This window comes from Micropterus salmoides, unplaced genomic scaffold (assembly GCF_014851395.1).
Source record: "Micropterus salmoides isolate LMB-PRFRI ecotype aquatic unplaced genomic scaffold, ASM1485139v1 Ms_hic_scaffold_6, whole genome shotgun sequence".
In the NCBI taxonomy this organism is placed as follows: Eukaryota; Metazoa; Chordata; class Actinopteri; order Centrarchiformes; family Centrarchidae; genus Micropterus; species Micropterus salmoides.
The window spans coordinates 12,194,577-12,218,929 of record NW_024044348.1 but is presented as its reverse complement, the minus strand read 5'-3'; the positions used below and the strand labels follow the sequence as shown (position 1 = coordinate 12,218,929).

General features: G+C 40.3%; 3 protein-coding genes across 9 annotated transcripts in view; 1 reads left to right on the top strand and 2 right to left on the bottom strand.

The window, feature by feature from the left end:
- Positions 1-10,730: 10,730 nt before the first annotated feature.
- On the bottom strand, positions 10,731-13,699 carry LOC119890709 (aromatase). The gene is made up of 9 exons (XM_038702087.1): positions 13,459-13,699; positions 13,177-13,327; positions 12,922-13,076; positions 12,638-12,802; positions 12,390-12,504; positions 12,157-12,268; positions 11,868-12,030; positions 11,386-11,627; positions 10,731-11,188 (listed from the first exon to the last, which is right to left on the bottom strand). The coding sequence occupies exons 1-9, from the start codon at positions 13,652-13,654 to the stop codon at positions 10,931-10,933; spliced, it is 1,557 nt and encodes a 518-aa protein (XP_038558015.1). The 5' UTR covers positions 13,655-13,699; the 3' UTR covers positions 10,731-10,930.
- Positions 13,700-17,337: 3,638 nt separating this feature from the next.
- On the top strand, positions 17,338-22,324 carry gldn (gliomedin). The gene is given in 10 exon segments (XM_038700834.1): positions 17,338-18,079; positions 18,950-19,001; positions 19,090-19,107; positions 19,245-19,343; positions 19,836-19,937; positions 20,119-20,244; positions 20,534-20,617; positions 20,707-20,832; positions 21,019-21,169; positions 21,259-22,324. Coding segments are annotated over 10 exon segments (1,743 nt in total). The 5' UTR covers positions 17,338-17,560; the 3' UTR covers positions 21,725-22,324.
- Positions 22,280-24,353, bottom strand: part of dmxl2 (Dmx-like 2) — a 47,382-nt gene continuing 45,308 nt past the window's right edge. For all 7 annotated transcript variants that reach the window (XM_038700827.1, XM_038700830.1, XM_038700831.1 and 4 more), the window contains one exon: positions 22,280-24,177. In XM_038700827.1, coding sequence (XP_038556755.1) covers positions 23,968-24,177 — 210 coding nt within the window. In that variant the 3' untranslated portion in view covers positions 22,280-23,967. The remainder of the gene's footprint in view (positions 24,178-24,353) is intronic.

Sequence of the window (24,353 nt, the reverse complement as noted above, 5' to 3'; positions counted from 1 at the left end):
AAAGTCATTTTTGAGTTGTATTAGATGATGATTTACATTTAGAAGTATAATTAACTTACATGACTACTACCGTACAGTTCTTGTGTGCTTTCCAGCATGCAATATTTCATAGTCGATCAATAAACAGACACCTTTTCAAAGCATTAAAGTTATGAAATTCACAGCATTCTTTTCATATTTGTCGTCTGGGTTTGATTTTCTGATCACTTAGCTTATAAACCCAAAGTCCTTGAGTGCCTCACTAAAGGTAGCTTTCAGAACACTCCCTGCAATAAAATACATTACTATTTAACAAATATATAACTTGATGAATTGTATGAGACTGTAGGGGATAATTAATCTGTATCTGGGTAGATTTAAGCTTGCCTGAAAGGTCGGAGTCCAGTTAATTGTCAGGATAAACTTTGGTGAACTTCATATTTCTTCTTTTCATTGTAAAGCAGTCACAATAAACATGCAAAACTGGTGTATTCTTTAATGTTGCACTAAACCCACTGAGAATTATAGTATCACGTGACTTACAGTTCCCCTTAGCTCTACAGAGCATTTTAGCTTATTTTTTTGGTTCAACTTCACTGTTTTGGTGCACTCATCTACTTTATTTCCAGCAGCAGGCAGCTGTTAAAAAAAAAAGCTCTGATTGATCATCGAATGCTAAAAACCAGCTGATGAACATAGTGGAGCATTTAGCAGCCAAAGGAAGTTTATTTAAGAAGGAGAAGATATTATTTCTCAACTCACTTAATCTCTTGCGAACGGAGCCCCTGAAGTCCCATAAGATTGTACAGTCCCCTCCAAAAGAAATTGGAACGGTAAGGCAAATTCCTTTGTTTTTGTTGTTCACTGAAGACATTTTGGGTTTAAGATCAAAAGTATGAGACAAGAGTTCAGAATTTCAGCTCTCCTTTTCTGGTATTCACATCTAGACCACAGCATTCTTAGGTGAGCAAAAGTAATAATAATAATCTTAAAGTAAATAACATTTAATATTTGGTGGCATAACCCTTGCTTGCAATAACTGCATCCAGCCTGCGACCCATCGACATCACCAAACTGTTGCATTCTTCATTTGTGATGCTATTCCAGGCTTTTACCGCAGCTTCTTTCAGTTCTTGTTTGTTTTGGGGTGTTTCTCCGTTCAGTCTCCTCTTAAGGAGGTGAAATGCAGCTCTATTGGGTTAAGGTCAGGTGATTGACTTGGCCAGTCTAAAACCTTCCACTTTTTCCCCCTGATGAAGTCCTTTGTTTTGTTGGCAGTGTGCTTTGGGTCATTGTCCTGCTGCATGATAAACTTCCTCCCGATTAGTTTCAATGCATTTCTCCGTAAATTGGCAGACAAAATGTTTCTTCTGAATTCATTCTACTGCAACCATCATCAGTTACATCATCAGTAAATATTATTATAATATATGAGCCTGTTCCAGAAGCAGCCATGCACGCCCAAGCCATGACACGACCTCCACCATGCTTCACAGATGAGCTTGTATGCTTCATCTCATAAGCAGTTCCCCTCTTTCTCCACACTTTGGCCTTTCCATCACTTTGGCAGAGATTAATCTTGGTCTAATCAGTCCATAAGATTGTGGTCCATTCTTCCTGGGTTGCATCTTGTGGTGTGGCCTCTATATTTCTGCTCTCTGAGTCTTCTTCGAACAGTGAATTGTGATACCTTCACCCCTACACTGTGGAGGTCGTTGGTGATGTCACTTACTGAAGTTTTGGGGGTTTCTTCACAGCTCTCACGATATTTCTGTCATCAACTGTTGTTTTCCTTAACTGACCTGTTCGACGTCTGTTGCTCAGTACACCAGTAGTTTCTTTCTTTTTCAGGACATTCCAAATTGTTGTGCTTGCTATGCCCAATGTTTGTCCAAGGGCTCTGGTCGATTATCCTTCTTTTCCCAGCTTGACAATGGCTTGCTTTTCTCTCATAGACAGCTCTCTGGTCTTCATGTTGGTTTATCTTCTTTAACAGGAAATGCAGTCTTTATAGGTTTGAACCAAGGATGAAAATTTATACTAGTCATGCAGAGCTATTTAATGTTTGGATAATCAACCTAAAAGGCAACACCTGGGCAACAAGAAACATCTGTTCCAATAGTTTTGCTCACTTGAAAAATGGGTGGGTTCAAACAAAGGGTGGTATGCCCTGAATTGTTTAACACATCTAGATGTGAATACCTGGAAATGAGACCTGAAATTCTGAACTCTTGTCTCAATCTCATCTTTGGTCTTAAACCCAAATGTCTTCAGTGAACATCAAAAACAAAGGAATTTGCCTTACCGTTCCAATACTTTTGGAGGGGACTATCAGTGAACATCAAAAACAAAGGAATTTGCCTTACCGTTCCAAATACATTTTAAGGAGTTTAACAGCTCTGAGCTTAACCCTGTAGTTTTTTACTCTTCAGTTTCGCGTCAGCGTGAATCTGATGGAAGCGCGTGCGTGGAGACAAAAAAAAGCCATCATCATCAATGGAGCTCCAATACTATGATTCACCATGGCAACGGGTAAATAAAGGCAGAGCCTCCATTTTAATCGGGTGGAGCTATAAATATGAATGCATGCCAACGCAGACCACGATAGGTTATTTATGTTAAAACGCAGGAGTAAAGGAAGGATCAATACGTTAACAATATTAGGCACATTTTATACAGCGTTGCTCATTCATCATTTACCACACTGGGATTTCCTTAATGAATGATAAAGTGCTGGAATTCTCCTATAGCCCATTACATTCATTTTAAATAAGCTACAGGCCTATTTATTCAGCTGTAACCTGATGGAACAAAATGCCAGTGGCAATAGGTTAACTGAAGATCCATCCATCCATCCATCGTCAACCGCTTATCCTGCGTACAGGGTCGCGGGGGGCTGGAGCCAATCCCAGCTTACATCGGGCGAAAGGTGGGGTACACCCTGGACAGGTCGCCAGTCCATCGCAGGGCCACACATAGACAGACAACTACTCACACCAAAACCTAAGGACAATTTAGAGTCACCAATCAACCTAGTCTGCATGTCTTTGGAGGGTGGGAGGAAGCCGGAGCACCCGGAGAGAACCCACGCGGACACGGGGAGAACATGCAAACTCCTCACAGAAAGGCCGGGGGGTTAACTGAAGACGAAAATATTAATCGAACAGATTAGACATAGTTTAGGCTATAGACTACTCATGGACCTGTGATTGTAAAGTCACAGTCCGACTCAGTAGGTTAGCCTATTAGTGGAAAATGTGTTCAAACTGACTGTAAAGCTTTAGACGTCTATTTTAAAATCTTGCTCATTTCGTATTTTATGAAATGCTATCAAAACACATTAAGAATATGCAGCTAGTAATGAAAAACTCCCTTTTAAACTACATTTATTTGTTTCAGCTGCACCACAGTCATCCTCACTCAGAAATAGTCACATTATCTCCTGTATGATAAATACAATAGGAATGTTCCAATCAGTGCAACTACAATATGAAAGTTTACTGTTCATTGGTCAGTTTTATGCAGATTAGTTTAAACAGTAATTAGACTACTGCAGTAATGTGGCTCACAGTAAGTGTTTTTGTGCAACCTGACAGCTGCCTCAATGTCGACAGAGACACTGTGTTATAAAGAAGGACAGTGTAGCTTATAGATTTTATTCTGCGCTGTGGATAAATCCTCAATGTCCAAAGATAACTCTCTGTCCATACATTGATGACAGATTGATCATAAAAGTGGTCTTGTTCAAGATCATGTTTGGGTAAAAAAACTAGCCTATCTGACTGGGATATAGATATTTCTCAAGACATAATTCCAATATGTGCATTGCCACCAGCAGAATGAATGAGGAAATGTCAGACTGCCCTTCAGGAGAGGAGTCAGAGAAAAACTGAGGAGGTTAGGTTAACAGTGTAAGATGCTGGGGTTACTGATCTAGAGTTTATCTGATCTCGGGTCTCTGAAACCAAAAACCCAGAGTTTCCCTCATTTCGGGCTAAACACACTCAACAGGGCCAATAATGTTTGTGCACAAGATAAAAATAAAAATCCTCTTATGGGTGTTCAGGGGCTCCGTATTAGTAAAGTTTGTGACTTTGACTGGAACTCTCACTACAAAAAAATTCTTATTCTTATTTCCACAGCTGAAAACGAGAAACAAATAGAGACATTCTGAGAAACACAAAGGCAGTCACGTAGTGAATAACAATTCAACACAAAATAGCTCCAAAATATTAAATATGACAGTTGAAGTCTAAAATGTGTTACACCATCTCAGGGTGGGTTCCTCTTATAATCAACATGAATTACTTTTTGTTTGTGGTCTGTGAGACAACATGGTTCAGAAGAGTGGAGGCAGGTGGGCGTGCAGTTGGTGGTCCAACAACAGTTGCAGGCATTACCATCTCCCAGGTGTGGCGCTGACTGTTGCTCAGCATGAACACTGGGCACCAGATGGCACAAGCCTGCCTGCCCACCGCCCAAGGCTCACTTATCTTCAACACCATGTGCGTTTGTGTGTGTGTGCATGTGTGCTCTCTTCTGCAATATTGCAGTGACAAAACGAAGATATTCCAGTAATCACAACAAGCTGAGCTACTCTGATCTTAGCAATAAAGCTGTGGATTTCTTTAACCTTAGAGTTGGTGTATATAGGCTGTATGAGCATGAATAGAAACAAAGAGTGCTATTGCCCTGAGAAAAGGAAGCATAAAAGTGAGTCTATAGTATCACACTTTGTTTGCTTGGAAGAGCACTTTGCCTTTTGTTTTTAAAAGTCAGAGAACCTAAATATGAAAGTGAAACACAATATTATTATTGAGCACAGTTAGGTCCCTCTGGCCTTTGCATATGAGCTCTTGAGTTTTGGCTAAGCCTCAGTAATTCAGTTTCTGACATAATCACCATCATCAGCATCTCCATAAATGTGCCCTTAGTAATGTTGGTCCTTTTGCTTGTATAACTACAAGCTACTGTCAAATCTACTGTCTCTCTGCATGATAGGACAAACCACCCACACTACACTAACAGGAGCTAATGACCATTGGTAAAAGAAGAATTCAAAATCCTCTGCAAAATACTTAAAGGTTCAGTGTGTAATATTTCTGAGGATTCATTGACAGAAATGCAATATATCTATATATATAGATATAATATCTATAACTATGTTTTCAATGGTGTATAAAGACCTTACATGAGCTGAAGTTGTCTGTTTTCTGCTGGACAGGTAATTAATTTAAGTTTGTCAGTCTTTAGCGATGCAAATGAAAGCTGTTGTTTGATAGCTTTAGCTAGAAGCTGGCCATAATCACAGAGAGCCGTGTCATGTTTCCCCTGTCAGTGTCTTATGTTATTGGATTAATTTCATGTAGCCTTGTTGTTCTCCAGCCTGTGGTTTGGCTTGTCCAATTACTTCAGCTCATCAGTAATTGGCAATAAAACTAACCTTATCAGGCAGCTAAACTTTTACTGCTCTGGTAGAAAAAAATATGTTGTTGGATTAATTTCATGAAGTTATTCTCCAGTGCTGTGCTTTGGCTTGTGGTGTAAAATATGTAGTTACTCTCTCTCTCTCCAGCCCTCTGTTTTGGCTTTGTGGGTTATGTTCCTGAGATCAGCTGATCACTAATTGGCAATAAAAGGTAGTTTCCAGCATGAAAGCTCAGATCAGCCAGCTGAACTTTTACTGCCCTGGTAGCAAAAAAAATATGTTGTTGGTTTGTAATTTAATGTAGTTATTCTACAGCGCTCTATTATGGCATTGTTACGTGGACAGAAATGTGGCGTTATCATCCTGATTCAAGCCATCACTTTCATGTTTTAACAGGTCGAGGTAACTGGTCAAAATTATACTGTTAATTAGTTTAATCCATCCATCTATCCATTATCTATCCTCAGCAGGGCCACAAGGGGCAGGTGTATTCCAGCTCACATTGGGTAGGTTCACTCTTGACAGGTTACCAGTCTGTCACACGGCTGACACATACAATCACACCTACAGGCCATTTAGAGGCACCAGTTTACCTAACCAGCATGCCTTTGGATTGTGGTAGGAAGTGGTAGAGAAAGTAACGAGGTTACATTAAAAAAGATGCACAAACACAATTTTCAACACCACTTACAGATTGGCGACTTCAGTAACTTCATGACTTCACAAACCATGGAAACAACAAGCTTGTCTCAGTCATCTGCATCACTTTTCAGTGTCCCCTGAAAACAGTTTCTGTTGTCGTCTGTGCTACTTGCATCAAACTGAAAAACTCAACAGTACGACTTTGGAACTCAAGTTTCTCTCTTACACCAAACTAATTGCCTTGTTAACTCGTCATTCAAACGCGACAGAAACCAGTATAAACTCACAAAAACCATCTTAGTTAGACTTTCCACTGTTCAATCAATCACTAACTCTGATTTGGTTGAAATAAACCCTTGATTCACAGAGCTGGATATGAAAATATTCTAGCTCTATGTGCTCCTGGGAAGCAGTAAATCACATTTTTACTGTCGTCAAAATGGCCTCCGTCAGTCTCAGAGGCTGTGTTCAGACCCGGTCCGGCTGTGTTCACTGGGAGACTGCTGGTTCCGGTTCTGGTGCCCATTCTGGACTCGGTCAGCTAATAGGACACTATATTAGCTCCACAGCTAACTAGCTAACAGTCAGTTAACAGCAGTTGTGACCTGATATGTGATATGCTTCCTCCTATTTCTTTGGCATATGAATTCAACAGGTGGAGGGTCGTTTCAATTCTAACACATTGTACCATTGAGCTCTCAGGGCCACTGCAGTTAAAACCTTTCTTTGTTATAGAGAAATTTTGTTATAAAGAGATAAAGTTATGTTCTTTTATGACAAATGTTGATGACAAATGTTTCACCACTGCAATTGTATTATTGGTGTCTTAGAATTCTGTGTGGGCTGCTCACTTGTCTGTGCAGTACTACTGCTATAAGATAATAGTAGCAGTCAAGTAGAAGTAATATTAAGTATAGAAGCAGAATAAAATGTATGTACTAGTAAAGCACAAGTTACTTTAAATTGTGCAGGAGTACAGAACTTGAGTATATACCACTGATAATGACACATTTTCAATGAGCTGGGTGTATGCTTTTGTAACACCATCCATCCATCCATCGCCAACCGCTTATCCTGCATACAGGGTCGCGGTGGGCTGGAGCCAATCCCAGCTTAAATCGGGCGAAAGGTGGGGTACACCATGGACAGGTTGCCAGTCCATCGCAGGGCTTTTTTTAACACACATTTTGAAAATGTTTTGAATTCCATAACTTTCTCAGTCAAACCCAAACTGGTGCAAACAAACCAGTGGTTGGGCAGAAAAGAAATAAAAGATACAACTGCATCGATGGAGAAACAAGCTGCTGCTAAACTTTTCAGCTTCAAACTAAAACCTTGAGGTAGTCTTATTTTGAAAGCGTGCAGAAAATAGGGACTAAAAGAAGAAGATGACGTTTCCTGTAATGATGGGCGCCACCACTCTCCCCTGATGTTCAATGAGAAACAAATTAGCTGAGTATGCAAATCGGGCCACATGAAACGGCCATGGAGTGAGAGTTTGCCTGTGATCCAGTGCCTTTACTGGCAGAGAGCCTTGCAGTCTGGGCATCTTCAGACAGACTGGTCTGATGAGACAAATTCATTCCTGTTTAAAGGGAAGGAGTTTTACAGTGATTTATATGCAGTTCATCCATCCATCCATCCATCCATCGTCAACTGCTTATCCTGTGTACAGGGTCGCGGGGTATGCAGTTCATATGTGCACACAATTATCAGTGAGAAACGTTCTAAAAAGCAAATGTCTCATAGTATCTTGGAAAAGTGTTGTTAAATGTAGGAGGTACAAGTCGCATTGATAATGTAACAGCAGAGATGAGTACATTGCCAGCTGACCCTTTCTGGTAGATGTTTCCATGGCAACCAAGGCTGTCTTTTAATGAAGCAATAATCCAGCAGGGTACAGAAACAGAGACAATATGGCCACTGGCATTTGAGAATTTTAGCATAACATAATGTGTCTATGTGTGTGTGTGAGTGTTTGTGGGCGGTAAATAGCATGTAATCAATCAGATTGTCATGATCAGAACCCAAGGCAGGACAGTCTAAACTTTTTGCTCAAGGCTCATAAGTCTGAGTTATTTTAAAACCTGTCTGGCATCCTGCCTCTATAAATCTGTCATGCAGCAATAGAAATAAATGGAACGGGACGGAAAATATACATCATGTGACTGACAAAAACCACAAATGAAGAACCATGGACTTCCTTAGAGAAAGAACAGACTGAATATTCCACAGAAGTGCATCAAATTCTGCAAGGCAAGATGTTGTAATGATACTTTAAATCAGTGATGACCCATTCTGGTCCAAGTAAAACACATATAATACATTATTTTTATCGAGGTACCCTACCTTAAAAGCATAAAAGGTGTTTCAAAGTGTGAAAACTTTCACTTAAAAAGATGCAGGCATCATAAAACCAATATCACTGTGATAGACACACAGACGACCTTTCTGACAAAAGCATGCAAAGCTGACACAGTTTGAAACCACAATCATTATTCAATTCCTCTTTTCAAACTATTTCCTAAACTTACACTATCACGCACGCACGCACACACACACACACACACACACACACACACACACACACACACACACACACACACCACAGTCTCCAGTAGTAGACTTGAAGTGAAAGTTACCACAGATCTATTTAGCAGATGCCTGATATCCCACAGTTTGGAGCCACAGAGGAATCACATTAGCTCAGTCTGTACTCTGAATACTGGAGCTCTCCACATTTTCTCAACTACACATCTGAAACTGCCTCAACATCTCCAATAATTGGATGGATTGCCATGTAATTTCTACACTGCTCTCCTAAGGATGAGCTGTAATAATGTTTGTGGACTTTTAATCTAGCACCTCCATCTTCAGAAAAAACTTTTATTTTGAATCAGATATCTGAATATAGGCATTTCCATCAAATGTTAGCATGCTAACACACTAAACATCTATAAGATACAGATAGATAGATAGATAGATAGATAGATACTGAGGTGATTGAAAAAGACTATTAGGTCCTTATGTGAGGAAGTGATAATTAAGGCAACTTTTCACCCTGAAGCTACTGTACACTGTAGTAAGTGCTAACAAATATGACAGGTGTTGTTGGAAGTGACGCTTTAGAACTTAAACTGATACAGCTAAAACATGTTTTTTTTATATTAATAAAATCTTTCATTGCTACCTTTGTTGATCTACCTGTTTGGCAATCACTGGCTGTTTGGCCTTTAGTCATCCTCTACAGAGAGATGATTCAACTGATATTTTTAAGCAGAAATTAACTGATAAATAAAGCATTGCCTTAAGGACTTATGGGCTGTGGAAAAACAATCTGACGGAAGAGCAACAGGTGTTGTATGAGAGGAACTCAGCAGCAACAGATTCACAGGATATTCAGCACGATATTTCCCAGTATTCCCACTATGTTCATACATTTTTAATGACTTAATTCTCTCTTAACTATTAATAACAGCATCAAGTTTTACAAAGGTGACTGTTTTGCTGGTAGATTTACAAAATACATCTGACAAAGTGTAATCATAGCTCCTGCAGTGTACATTAGATGATTACCATCCAGAAATGAGACTGAGGATGATGAGAATATAGTGATTCACTCTCTATATCCCAGGACACCTGCAAGGAACAGTCCGTGCCACACACACACAGACACACAGACACACACACACAGACACACAGACACACAGACACACACAAACAACACTCAATCCCTTTACAATGACAAAACATATTTATGATTAAGCTTCAGTCTCAATATAGACTGACAGTTAACACATACAGTAGGTAAAGTAGTTGCTTAAGTGGTCCAGTGGTATTAGCCTACCATGCACTGTACACAGCACAAGCAGCTCCCAGTTGTACCAGGTCAGTGGAATTGAGAATGAGACTCTCATGCATCACTGATAGACAGCAGATGGTTAACAACTCTGGAGGAACTGCACCGCACAGCTGAAAGCCTTATCTACATGAATATTTTCTCTTAGCTTCTACCTCAATACCTCCATCTCTGTTTCTCTTATCTTTCAAACACACAACCAAACAAACATGTTTGCAAGTAGAGCTCCTGTGGACCTTCAGCGTAAACCTTTGAGTGGTCCCGGTGCTTAGAGAGTGGAAGCAATACAAATTGAAACATCTGTGTGTGAAATATATTGCCACGTTTGCCCAGAGGCAGAGAGCAATTGCACATAATGAACAGATTGGTTGCTATACTTGACTGTGCTGACGACCACATCATTGCGTTATGTGTTGCAGTGCCCCCTCCTGACCAATATTTGTAAATACTCAGACATTGTTCTGGCGCATTTATCTTTGGCTTTTCAAAGTTGGAGTTTTTATGCTTGATTTTTAAGAAATTAAATTATTTTTTCATAAATGTCTTTTTTAGATAAAATAAAATTAGTTAATATAGCACATTTAGACCATAGACTAAATGCAGCTAACAGAAAATAGCAGACAACTCAAACAAGACTTCAAATATCAATGTTTTTAAAAAGAGACAGGAAGTAAAATAATAAACAGTTGAAATAATTTCAGTTTAGGGTGTGTGCTGGTTCATATTTTTTGTATTCTAAATATGCGTGATTACATTCAGAAAACAATGAGAAAATGTGCAAAAAGGAAGACAACAACACATAATATTAGGACAATAATTTACTTCAGTATTTCTAAACTTACATTTCACATAATGCATAATAGTTCAAGTAGAAATACAATGCTAATACATACCAAAATACAAAAGTGGGCTTTGTACAGTTATAAGATAATATAAACAAAGTATTGGAGATAATGTAGTATATGTATATATTCTGCATAAATGTATCAATACAAATGAAGAAAACAATATAGGTCAGAGTCTCAGAGCGTTTGCCAGCTACCTCTCTGCCTGGGTAAAAATCTCATGCTGAGATGTTCGGCCTCCTGCTGATGCTCTACAGGCTGCTGGGAGAGGTTGTTGGTCTGTGGGAGGCAATCCAGGGTCAAGCCCTTATGGGGGCAAACAGAGAACTGGGAGAGCAGTGTCACCAGGATGGATTTCATCATCATCATGGCGATGTGCTTACCAACACAGGCACGAGGGCCAGAGCCGAACGGCTGGAAGTAACGACGCGGGGCCTAAATAAGGACAGTGGGGAGGGGCAGAGGACAGATGGCACAGTTGAACCTGATGGAAACATGGTTTCAAATCATCTTTTACACCAAGCCCCGCCCATTTCAAACCATTGTTCTAAATTTGGCTAAATTATATTTTATTTTGAGTCTCAGATAGATTGCAGATAGGACAACTGAGCAAGAAATATACATCTACTTACATTTTTTTGAAAGTTTTCCAAACTGAATTCATTGGGTTTGAGGAAAAACTCTGTCCGGTGCATGTGGCCGGTGTTCAGAATGATATTTGTGCCCTTCGGTACCCTGTAGCCATCTATAATGTCATCAGACAGGGCTCGACGCATGGTGAAGTCCACCACAGGGTGGAAGCGCAAGCATTCATTGATGAAGCTCTCCAGCAGCTGCAACTTCTGAACATCCCCGTTCTGAAGCTTTCTCTCACCTATAGCGAGACAATGGCAATGACATATCATACTGTTATATGTCTCTAAAACAGCTTCAACAAAAACTGAACAATACAACCTTCGTGAGTAGAATTTATTGCAGTACTGTTGTATTGGACTGCATTGCTTTTAGCTAGGTGTACTATACATAATAAACTGGCAACTGAGTGTATGACAAACTTTTGTTTTGCTTACTTGCACAGTATTTTGTTTTACACATCATGCTCCAAGCTCCTTACCTACAACAGTGTCTATCTCCTGTAGCAGCTTCAGCTCCACATCTGGATTTTGTTTGAGGAGCAGCAGCATGAAGAAGAGGCTGATGGACAGAGTGTCTGGTGCTGCGATCACCATCTCCAGCACACACTGCCTCACATTCTCTGCAGACAGTTCTCCATGGTTCTGAACACACACACACACACACACAGAAAAAGTTAAAAAAGTTAAAGTTATATTTCATTTCTGACATATGGGTTGGAGGAAGTGCTGAAAGGCTTGAAGAATGAAAAAAAAAATTCCCAGACTGACCTCTGCAAATATGAGCTCTGCGGTGAAGTTGATGTTGTCCAGTGTATCTGCCTGCTCCACCTCTCGCCTCTTCTGTACTACAAGGCTCTCTATAGCATCTTGCAGCTCCTGGCTGTGAGATAACAAATATATCACACTTGATTATAAAAAAAGTTCCCAGTCACAACACCTAAAGATAGGTTTATGCATGAAAAACATGATAATATGAATGATAAAGTGGTAGAGTGACTCACGCTGCTGTCTTGTGTTTCTGGTGAATCCAATCAAACTTGAAGTAAATATCTGGTTTGATCAGCACCGTCTGCCATGTGTCAAAATACTTCTGAATCTTCAGCAGAAGTTCTTTCTCTGGACACAGGGTATCAAGAACATAACATGGTAGTGAGTAAGATAAATTCACTGTTTCTTAACTGACCCAAGATTATTTTACAACTTGGATGATGACTCAAATTAAGTAAGAAATGTATGCATGCCTACTCACCACTCACAGGTACACCCAGGAAGAGTCTGTTGGAGATGTCGACCACAGTGCAGCGCAGCAAACTGAGGACATCCACTTGATCCAAACTGTCCAAGCCGTCTAAGTGAGTCTGTGTGGAGGAGACGCAAACCTCCACTGTCTGCTGCAAGCTCGGACCTGTCAGGGCTGACACAGAAGATGAAGGTTTTAGTGATTAATGTTAGTCACATATTTAGAATCTGAAATCACTGAATAATTGGATCAATCTGAAAGTCTGCAAGGCTGATTAAAGGCTAAAATATTACCTTTGGTAAAATAGGTGCGTATCTTTTTCCAGAGATTTACGTTATTGTTAAATATGATGCCTCGCTCATTCATCCCGATGCAGCTGAGTCCCTGCTTGCTCCCAAAACGTGACGTATAATGTCCATTCTTCAGTACATGGTGCACCGCTGATGCCCTTATGTTAAAAAAAATATATATAAATGAAACTACAAATAATCAATTTACAATTGGATTGACCATTTCTTTTTTCATCAGCATTAACAGACATAACCAACCTGCTGAGTATAAGGGTCTCCTCTCCTTTGATCCAAACTCTGACAATGTCTCCATACTTCTTGTTGTAGTAGTTGCTGGCTGTGCCTATACCAGTCCAGAGGAATCTTACATATGACAGAAGTGGCCCCAAACCCAGACAGAAAGAAGGACCTGTCGTGGTAAATGGCAATAAATGTATATCAGCTTATAGCTAATTCAGCGATGAGGTTAAAATAGTAACATAAACTGCACCAGCACAAGGAAAGAAACTGTTAAAGTGTCAAACCAGATATGTCACCTACCTGGTACACTTTTTTTGTCTGTGTGGCTCCAGGCAACCAGCAGCAGACAGAAAAGCAGTATTAGGGTTCTGGTTGCCACAGAGATGCCCGTTGATCCCACTGCAGTGGCATTCAGGGACATGGATACGAGGTTTGCCGCCATGGCATCCAAACCTACAGGAGTCATCGCCCATTCACAAGCAGAAATCAGATCCATGAGAAGGCAGATTTAATACAACCTACACACGAATGCACAAACCCAGCGACTGCACTGAGTGATGAAAGTTGCCTCAACAATCGTGGGCTTTCTCTTTATATGTTGTCTGTGCTGGTTACGAGCCAGGTCAGGGTAATGCAAAAGCCACAACAGAGCAGGAAAATGGTAAACATTACACTCGTAACCTTGACGGGTTGGATTTGTGCCTGTGCCCTTGAGCGTACAGGATTTAGTTCAGTAGTTGCATGTGGTGCATTCCTATGTTGGCAAAAGCTTCTTTCAAACATTGTATTTGACATTTTGGTGATGAGAAGCAAGTTTTGCTCTTCCTTTGAACATCAAAAGAATTATAATTATTATTATTATTACAGCTTTATCTTTCTTACAAAATTAAACATTTACACATCAGTTTTCTCAGATTTTTTTTTCTATAAAAGAAAGAAAAACAAGGTAAAGCTATAGTTAAATAATACATTTAAAAATGTTCACAGTTTTAAAAAATAGTATATACTATACTTATGCTCTCATTACAATCTCTTATTTGGAGGGACTGTTTAGAATTGACAGTATTTATGATTACTCCATCAGACTACCAGTAGGTGGAGAGGCAGAGCAGTGGGCAGCTTTAAACATGAAGTTAGGAAAACAAAATCACATACACTGACTATTATTAGGAGATGACTATGCGTTCTGTAGTTCTAAGCTCTGTAGCAGCTCTTGTGCCTCACTGACTCAGGGCTGTAGCTACCATATTTTGGGGAGGAATCAGAGACCTCAAACGCAGTTGATTTTCTATTTAAAAAAAGTTATACATAATGGGGGTTTTAAAGGCAGATACCATATTTTCTACACCCAAGATCATTAAATGTTAGAGAATTTTCTTTTTTATTCTAGCCTAGGAAAATTAAGAAATACATAAATTAATATAAACTGTACACCGATGCAACAATTTTCCTCACCAGAATTGAAAACAGGGTGAAACGATGAGAACTCTTGTTTTGTGAAACTGTTGTATTAATGAAAAACAATGAAACATCTAAATTAATAGTACTTTAGGAAAATGTTTCAGGTCTCTGCTCAAACCTTTGACCTCAGTATTTTTAACCTCTGTCTTGGCACTGACACCACTATGTACTATTATTGTTTTTTGGTTATTTTTTGTTTCATCAAACTTTAATATTTCTGCAGACGCAACTTCTGTGTCTTTCTTTTATTTTCTTTAATTTTATTATTTAGCAGTTTGTGACAAAGCCAATGCTGTTTGTTCCATTTGCTCGTTCCGTATAAAGGACTCAGTGAATTCACTCACCGCCCACTTTCGAGTCCAAGAATGTGCACTGTTCAATTGGCCGACTGTGTTTTGAGGCCTGGCCTTGATAACGATGCCCTGTACGATGGCTTAGACCTAGATTGTTCTGCATGATTAAGCGGAGACAACTGCCCTGTTTCTTCCAAAAACAGAAGTTAATGTAACCTTGTCTCTGGGCTCTGTGTTGTGGTCAACCACATCTTTGTCTCCACCACATAAGTGGGGAGTTGTTCAGATTTGAACAAACGCGACTAATGAAAAGATGGAGAAAAGTACTTACATGTATGATGTCTAACGCCCTTTTTTACCTTCACTTTTACATTATCACCCTGCTTGTACAGAGGGGAAGTTCCACATGTACATGTATCTGACCACTGTGGTTGAAGAGTATGATTAGATGTTCCTTAGTAAATGTTGTAAAACAGAAACTTGTTAACTTATGATAACAAGTCAGAGGGGTATGACATGCAGCAAAATTTAATGACCATACACTGTGTAACAACAAACCTGAGGAATTGATCCCACAAGTCAGATTTAAAGGAGCACTAAAAAGTTGGCAAAAAGATATGATAACAGCTAGAAGATGAACAACTCTCTCACAAAACATTGGGAGTCATGTGCCAAAGAGAGTGTGGCTTCATTGTTCCATCTCTACACTTAGATAATAGACTTTCCTTACATAACATACTTAACTTGAAAATCTGAGTTTCTCATTTTGTTCAATTAAAATTCAGGCGGTTTTAGACATCAAATAAATGCATTTTTAAAATCTTTTTATTGACTTCTTTATTGATTTTCCATTGTGTGCCATTTTACTGATTTAATGTAATCTATTCTGATATTTTATTCTATGGCTTTGCTGAATTGTGGCATTCAAATAATAGTACATTTTGAACTTGTGAAACTACTTAGATAACAGTGTAAAGAAGAAAAAAAAGACCCCAAGTCTCAAAGAGATTAGGTGGGTGGGAGGATAAAGTTTGTAGGAAAACACGTCATGTCATCTGGCTGTCCTTGGCCTGGAGCAGCAAAGACGGACATGGACCTCTCAGTCCTGTGGTAGGAAGAGAGATAAGGCTGCTTTCCCAGCAGCTGCACACAGGAAGAAGGAAACAGAACCAGAAAAGATCAATAAGAATCAAGAGGTGGAGAAGATTTTTGTGGGCATGTCGACATATTTACACCACATGGTTCATGTTGATGTAATGAATCCTCGCTTTATCTGAATCATTTAGCAGCTTTGCAAACATTACAGTGTTCAAAATCGAATCCATAGAGAAATTTGAATCAGATATCTATGTAAGAAATGGTTGCTTTCCTCTGCCTTTTGAATGAGTGAATGTGAGACAACAAAGGAACCATCTCAGTGCCCTCAAGACTGTGTGCATCTACACATCTGCTGGAGCAATTCAGGCTGTCCAATAACTGTCTGTCAGTGACCTACAGCCCCAGGCAGGAGCCCAAACTACAGTCCGGTCAACAGAACTCAGGACCTGAATCTAACATCAATGTTCCATGTCTACTCTCTCTCTCTCTACCTCTTGTGTGTGTGTAGGGCAGCTACAGGAATAAAACACAACTCCACATCACCAAAGAGGAATTAACTGTATTGCAACTGAAGCAGTTAATGGGCAATTATAGAAAATACACAAGTCAAAAAAAGAGACAGTACTAACTTCCTTTAACAGTGAAGAAGGCTTGAAATGCCTGGAATTTTATTTCTGCTAAACTGTCATTTGTCTAATAAAATGTCCCTTTTCTGGCCCAAATCAAAGCAGTGGAAATGGGTCATTACTGCAGTTGGTGGATGGAAACTATGAGGATGTGACAAGGACCAGCGCCTAGGGGGAGTAGTGAAGGGAGGATACAGGAGTTGGGGAAGAGAGGAGAGAGGGCATAAACCAACTCAGTGGAAACTATAATGATGTTAATGCATTTTGATGTGATGTGATTGGTTCTGTTATAATAATAATAATAGCAGATGGGGAGAATAATAATAAACACGTACGTAACCATCAATGACCAGTCAAATTTGTCTGGTGAATTCATGCTTTCATTTGTTATGTATGTGAGTGCTTTCATGCGTACATCATACAAATGTGCATATCCTTCTGTGTGCGTGTGTGTGTGTTTGTGTGTATGTGTGTCTGTCTGCCCACGGCAGTGCAGTAGAATGGGTTATGCTGAATATAAATCAGGTGACTGAACAGGCGGGGGTTTCTTCCCAGACAAGCCCAGAAGATTGTGTAATGCCCACTCCTACATTACTGGTTTGCGTTTGCATGTACACACTCACACACGTACACACAACCCCATTCTCCACTTGGAGAACAACACAAAAAGCACTGTATTTACCAGTCAGCCTTCAGATAGACCACCCCGGTGGAGCACAGACACTGAAGCTGACTGGACTCCATTTGGAGCTTTCAAATAATTTGGACCTTGAATTTAAGCAAAGGACTTCCTTCCTGTTGGAGTAGTTCAACTTGGTTTGATTTGATTTTCGGTAGGAGCATCTTGGACTACATCTGCACTGTTTGACTTTCATCTTTTCTTTGTCTGTTCACTGCTGTGCTGGAATTGTATCCCCCCTGTGAATGCTGAAGTTGGTGGGTGATCCTCAGAAAACAGGAGGTGAGGTGGTAACCATGTGGATCCCAACCCCCAGCATGACTCTCCCTCAGCGGATGGTGCTGTATGGGACATGTCTTGTGGCGTTGATGAACTCTGTGGGCCTTCTGGTGCTCTTGGTCCAGCAGAATCAGCAACGTGCCTGGCTAGAGCAGACAGGGACAAGGCTGACTGAGGTGGAGCAGAGCTCGGTGGTGGAGTTCCTCCAAGAGGTGCCAAGAGGAGCGGCGGGGATGCGGGCAAGCATAGCGGAACACCCGCAACACCAGTACCAATACTCCAGAAATAAGCGAAGTGAAGAGCTGGAGAAGGAGCTGCAGCAGGAGCTTCACCACGAGGTCAGCCAGGAGGTGGGAGAGGAAACAGAGAAGAAGATGAAGCTGAAGCACAAGCACCGACACAGCCAGAGTTACCACAAGGCACACATGCAGGATGACATGATGATGATGATGACTTACTCCATGGTCCGGTGAGATGAGATACCTGCTGGTGGATTGTAGATGAGATAGAAAGAGTGAGGGAATGCAGGCAAATAGATTTATAAATGTGAAAACATTATTCAGTCATTCCTGACTAATGTTGGAACACCAACTGTTTAAAATGTGCACTGGTCCTGGGGCCTGTGACCATCAGGGGCATCAAGGTTTCAGTTCCAGTTTATGGTAATTTGATTAATTGTAAATTTGCTTAGTGATGCCTAATGCTCCACTAGCACAGTACAAACTGAAATAATAGGGGCCTTCAACCAGCATTATTATGTAATCTCTTGGCACAAGTAAATTTTTTAGATACTTGTATGTACTTGAGTATTTCTATTTTGTGCTATTTTATGCTTCTACTCCACAAAATCAGAGGAAAATATTGAATGTTTTACTTCACATTTGACAGCTATAAGTTACTTTGTAGATCAAGATTCTACACACAAAACATGATCAAAATCAATAAATATTTATAAATATTAATGTTTATAAATTGCCTAATAGCATTTAAGTTTAGTTTGATTAGCTACAGCAATAACATGTTTCTTAAATGTTTAGTATCAGAAATAAAAATCCTATATTATAAAAACACAGCTATAGACATTGCTGCTGCAAGAGTCCTTTTACTTTTGATACTTTAAATATATTTTGCTGATAATACTTACGTAACATTTTAGGTTTTATTTGTAATGGTGTATTTTTATAGTAGTATTATTGCTACTTTTACTTAAGTAAAGGATCTTAATGCTTCTTCCATCACTGCTGAAACGGGAGGGGTCAATGGGGGCATCATAGCTCATTTTTGCTTCAGGGCCCTGTAGTTGGTTAATCTGACCATGTTGCTAAAAATTAAATGCATATATTTTTACTCTGCAGATCAAATTATTGATAGACATTTGCAACAGCACCAAGGGAGTCTGTATAGCCGGTATGTCTCACTCACATACTTCAAACTACCTACTCATGTCCATAATATCAAATTTTATTCACCAACATCTTCAAACCTTCTGTTGCAGGACCCCCAGGACCTCCTGGCAAGTGAACTCTTAATTCTGGATCCAAATTTAAAATCTAGCTGTACTGTGTCTCCTTTGTGACTTAGTGACCCATATATTTGCTGAAATGTGTTTTCCATTCAGCCTGTGGTGAAGATTTCTTTGTGTTACTGCAGGTTTGCCTGGTGTGGACGGTATGCCCGGCCACAATGGGACTGATGGCATCCCAGGACTGAATGGACTGCCCGGGGCTGATGGGAAAAGAGGGAAAAAAGGTAAGGAAATAGTGAGCATATTCTGTTTTTACTCACCATCCGTTTTTATTTAAACCTCGGGCAATGCTGGACATTTTAGTGAAGAACTACGGGTACAATGTACAAGTCACAGGGTTGAGTGTAACCTGGGGGTTAAAACACCAAAAAGCACACAAAGATAAAAACTCAAAACATACCAGCACACCCGGTTTCCTGATATATCCATGTATCATAATGACATCAGATTTTTTTCACAGTGGATTCTACTTGTAACATATAAATGACTGAAGAGCTTGAAACAGCTGTCTTTCTAACCACATTCTCAGCTAATATGGGCTTTGGCTAAATGAACTAGAAATATTCTCCCACTTCGCTCTGTTCTCCTCCACAGTGGATGGCGTGATTCACCCGAGCAAGTCAATGGAATAATTCATAACAATTTTAACAATAGGGCAAAGTGTATTGAGGACATGAATGCAGTCTTAGAGCCATTTTGCATAATGTCCTCCTCAGGGCTGCCAGGTGAGACAGGAGAACCAGGTGAAAAAGGAGAGCGAGGAGAGCCTGGTCCGCCTGGAGAGAACGGACAACCATCCAATGACGTCATTATTGAGGGCAAGTAGAGCTTTAAAACCCATGACTTGGTGTCACTTGAACCGTTTTTCATCCCTAACTTTAAATGAAAATAATGTTGGATGTAAACAATTGCAAACATTTCTTTCAGATCTGGAACATCCTCACAATAATCTACTTTTACACCCAGAGAGTTTAGATGTTGTCCTCTCTTCTTGTGCAGGTCCTCCTGGTCCTCCTGGTCCTCCAGGACCTCCTGGCCTTATGGGTCCTCCTGGACCTCCAGGCCCTCAGGGGCCTCCCAGAATAAGGCACCACCGAGCCAACCTTCAGGCTGCTCAGACCCTGAGTAAGAGCCCTTTTTTGACCTTTATCAAACAGTTGAGATTGAAAGGTCATTCTTAACCTTGGAAACAGTAGCTGTCAAAACAATCTCATCAGCTGATAGCTGGTGCTCTCGATCATATCAAACAATCTTCATTCAGCAGATGGGGAGAAGATCCGCTGAGGATGATCGTGTGACATGATCGAAAGCGCCAGAACAGCTACTACCTGGACCTTGTGGTGAGATTGTTTAGTCAAGTAGGGCTACACACCTGATCAGGGTGAATAATGTAAGATGAACTTGTTTCTAACAGGGCCCTTACACGCAATTTCAAATGATGAAAAGTCGTCTGTAAAGAAGGCTGTGAAACTACATGACAGGCCAGCTAAGAAGAACGGTGGGTTTTCAGAGAAGTTAGTCTACATGCTCAGTACATGCTATGTGGTAGAGAGCATCTAAGCTTGTTGTTATTTTGTTTCCCCTCAGAGTGCCTGATTAAGTCTCTGATCAACCCCAGGAATGTGACAAAGATGGAGAGCACATTTGGCACATGGATGAAAGACACCGCTCAGCTAAATGATGAGCGAATATGGGTGGCAGAACACTTTTCTGGTAGGTTGGTTACAGAGGACCATCTGCATGGATACTGATAGAAGTGATATTAAACTTTGTCTTTCAAATCCAGGTCAAGGCTCTGTGTGTCAAATCTCCTACAGGCATGTTAGACTATAGGATCTAAAAGCTGCACAGTTTTATTAAAGCAGTTTGCAGTGAACATTTTGCTCGTCATGCCCCCAGGTCGTGTGGTGAAGGAGTATAAAAGCATTGCCTCCTTCCAGAACAGCAGCAGTGACATTGTGGATGTTAGAAAGTTTTACCAAGGCTGCGGACACACGGTCCACAATGGTTCGTTCTATTATCATATTGCTGGTACTTCCAGCATTGCCAGGTAGGACCAACAGACAGTGCAATGCTTTGCTATCGTTTCCATTTATTCCAATGCCTCCGGTTAACAACTCACTGCTTGTTTGTTTACAGATTTGACTTTGATACCAAGAAGCTTCACACTCTCACTATAGACAATGCTTTGTACCACAACCTCGCCTACCTGCTCCACAACTCCAAGACATACTTCAAACTGGCAACAGATGAGAACGGCTTGTGGCTGATTTTTGCCTCCAGTGTAGATGAGAGCATCATGGTGGCCCAGCTGGACCAGAAGACCTTCTCTGTCACATCCTACATCAACACCACTTACCCCCGCACCAAGGCGGGCAATGCCTTCATCGCCTGTGGGGTCTTGTATGTCACCGACACAAAGGACACCAGAGTCACCTTTGCTTTCGACCTGCTGAAGGGAAAGCCAGTCAATGTGACTTTTGACTTGAGGTCTCCAGGTGGAGTGCTGGCAATGCTCTCCTACAGCCCCAAGGACAGACACCTGTATGTGTGGGACCACAGCTACGTCAGGCTCTACGTGGTCCACTTCATCTCTGATGAGTGAGAAACATCCTGTCAGAACATGACAGACAACATGCAGACATAACTGCTACATAGTGAGCAAAATGCCTGCTGACCAACTATTCACTCCATCTTTGGATATTATAGTAATAATTTTAAGGGTTTCAAGAGAGATGTACACCTCAGTCTCAACTTTATCAACCGGTAGAGCATTGCTGTCACGTGCTAAAAACAAGTTTCACTAGAGGGAAATCAGTTTTTGGTCCATAATTATTGTGATACTGTCAAAAATAAATACTGCTATATTTATATCCTATCCGCAATGTACACAAGAGATTTTGGAGTTACTAATGGTGTGAAAACATATCATTTCGTATCAAACAGTTCACAATTTATACAAATTGAACTTATAACTCTTTGTTGTAAGTTGTTAATTATTTAGCGTATTTGCATGACTATGATCTTTTATGTATTTTTTTATATAGATATGTTATCCCACTGACATTCTGTATAGATAGTCCACCTGCATTTGTAATGAAGCATGGTCCCTGGTTACTTATTCCTCTCGACAGAAAAGAAAGAAAAACAGTGCCATATCACCCTGATGAAATAAAAAGAATTTATTCACTTTACAAAGGTAAAACTCTGACAATGACCTGTTCTCTCACACACCTCCAGGCTCAAGTGCCCTAATAAGCGTCTACCCATGATATTGGCTTCTTTTGCATTATTACATGCACACACACATACACACCAGACACCAGTAGGACCATCGGTAAAACACATACAGTACACATAGTGGGCAGAAAGAGGGAGAGAAACACAAATCTCTTTAATAAATACCATACATACACTTAACAAAAGTTACAACTAATCCAGCTGGTATGATACAAACCAAAAATAAAGAAACGCTTTCATGTTTGTACAAGCTGTTGTGGTATTTCATATATATATATATTTATATAATTTATATATTAAAACTATTTTAAACTTTTTACTACTAGGCCAAATAAAGCCAGACATTCATTTGTATTTAACAGTTTCTTCTTCAATAACGTATTTATTTGAAATAAACTTTTAGTGTCTCCAGAATTTGAGTGCAAATATCTATTCCTTATGGATAAAACAGTAAAAACAACTAGCGAGGTAACACACACTTACATACAGTAGACTGTGTTGCACATCTCCCAGGAGATACAGTAAAACCCCTTACATTCCTAAAATAAAAAGGCAATACATTAAATAGATTTACAAAGGAATGGTCAACCAAACAAACACACAAACATATAAATAAGTCAAATAATAAAAGTATAGTTAATAAAAAAACAAAAACAAATTCAAGAATATCTTGTGCAAAACCAGAAGTGAACCTTTGTGTTTCTGCTCTGGGTGGGTGGGCGTTCAGCTTTGGACCAGACAGATGGAAACACTGAAATCACAGTCACAGGAGTAAAACAAATCATCTTTCAAACAGAAATGTTCTAGCAGTGAGTCCGCCACACAAACAGGCATTTGAGGGCAGGTGGGCAGGCAGGCATACAGATGGCAGACACAGCAGTGTGACCACACACTTGGGGACCAAACCAGGCTGGGTCTAGCCCAAACCTGGAGAGGCCAGAGTGAGTGATGGGCAGCCAGTGAAACAGAGGGTGAGGGCAGGGGTTGTCACTATAGGAGCATCAACTCTTCCATAAGGGCTGAGAAAGGGTCGGGGGGGGGGGGGCAAAACCATTTAAACAAAATGCAGATTCCAACAACTCAATTCACACTGGAAACCACTGACTTAATAACAAACCACAGTGCTGGATACAGTAGATGCTAAGAGATTTCAGCTGTGGGCACAAAATGACGACAGTTACACACTTTTAAAATTTTTGCTTGAGCACTTTTACAGAGCACTATCAATAGACCTGTGATTGCACTGCGTAACGAGAACAGGACATGCATAGCTTCCCTATGGACACACTCTAAGAGTAGAGATTCTTCAATAAAATTACAATAAATCTAGCTTTAAAATCAAGTATGATACCTTTTGCTTGTAACTTTGCTTTCAACCTTTGAAGAAATAAAATATTTGCAGCTCCGTTTTTCATTCTGTATATGATTTACATCACCAGTAAACCCATGAACACTGCACACTCTGAAAGATGCCAAAAGCATGGTGATCTTTTGACCAACTCTTCCCCATCAATTATACTATTAATGCCTAGTGAGTATTACGTAAGCTTTTTGTGTTTTATCTTTCTGTCTCTTTCCTCTTTGGACACTCAAAACTGGAATTCGGCGTTACAGGATATCGACCAAGCTGCTGGGGATATTGTAGCGGTCAGGGAGGACCCTCATCTTCAGGGTGCCGTCTGCTCCACAGGTGAAGATGCGGTTACCGGGACGCGTCTCTACCTGCATGACGCCTGCACCGATGTTGCGGAAGATGGACTGCTTGGCATGCTCGGTGCTAAAAGAGTGCATGAGCCCGTGGCCGGCTAACTTCCACACCTGGAGACAGAGAAAGTAGAGGGAGAGAGGATGGAACGGGTGTTAAGTTTCTTTTCTTCTTTTCACACCAGTCTACTGTTCTTTGTTATTTACATTATGCGGAGCCTGCAAAAGCCACTGTCAAGTGCCAAATTCACTGTGAGTGCTGTGACACTGTGGTGTGAAAATAATTTTTG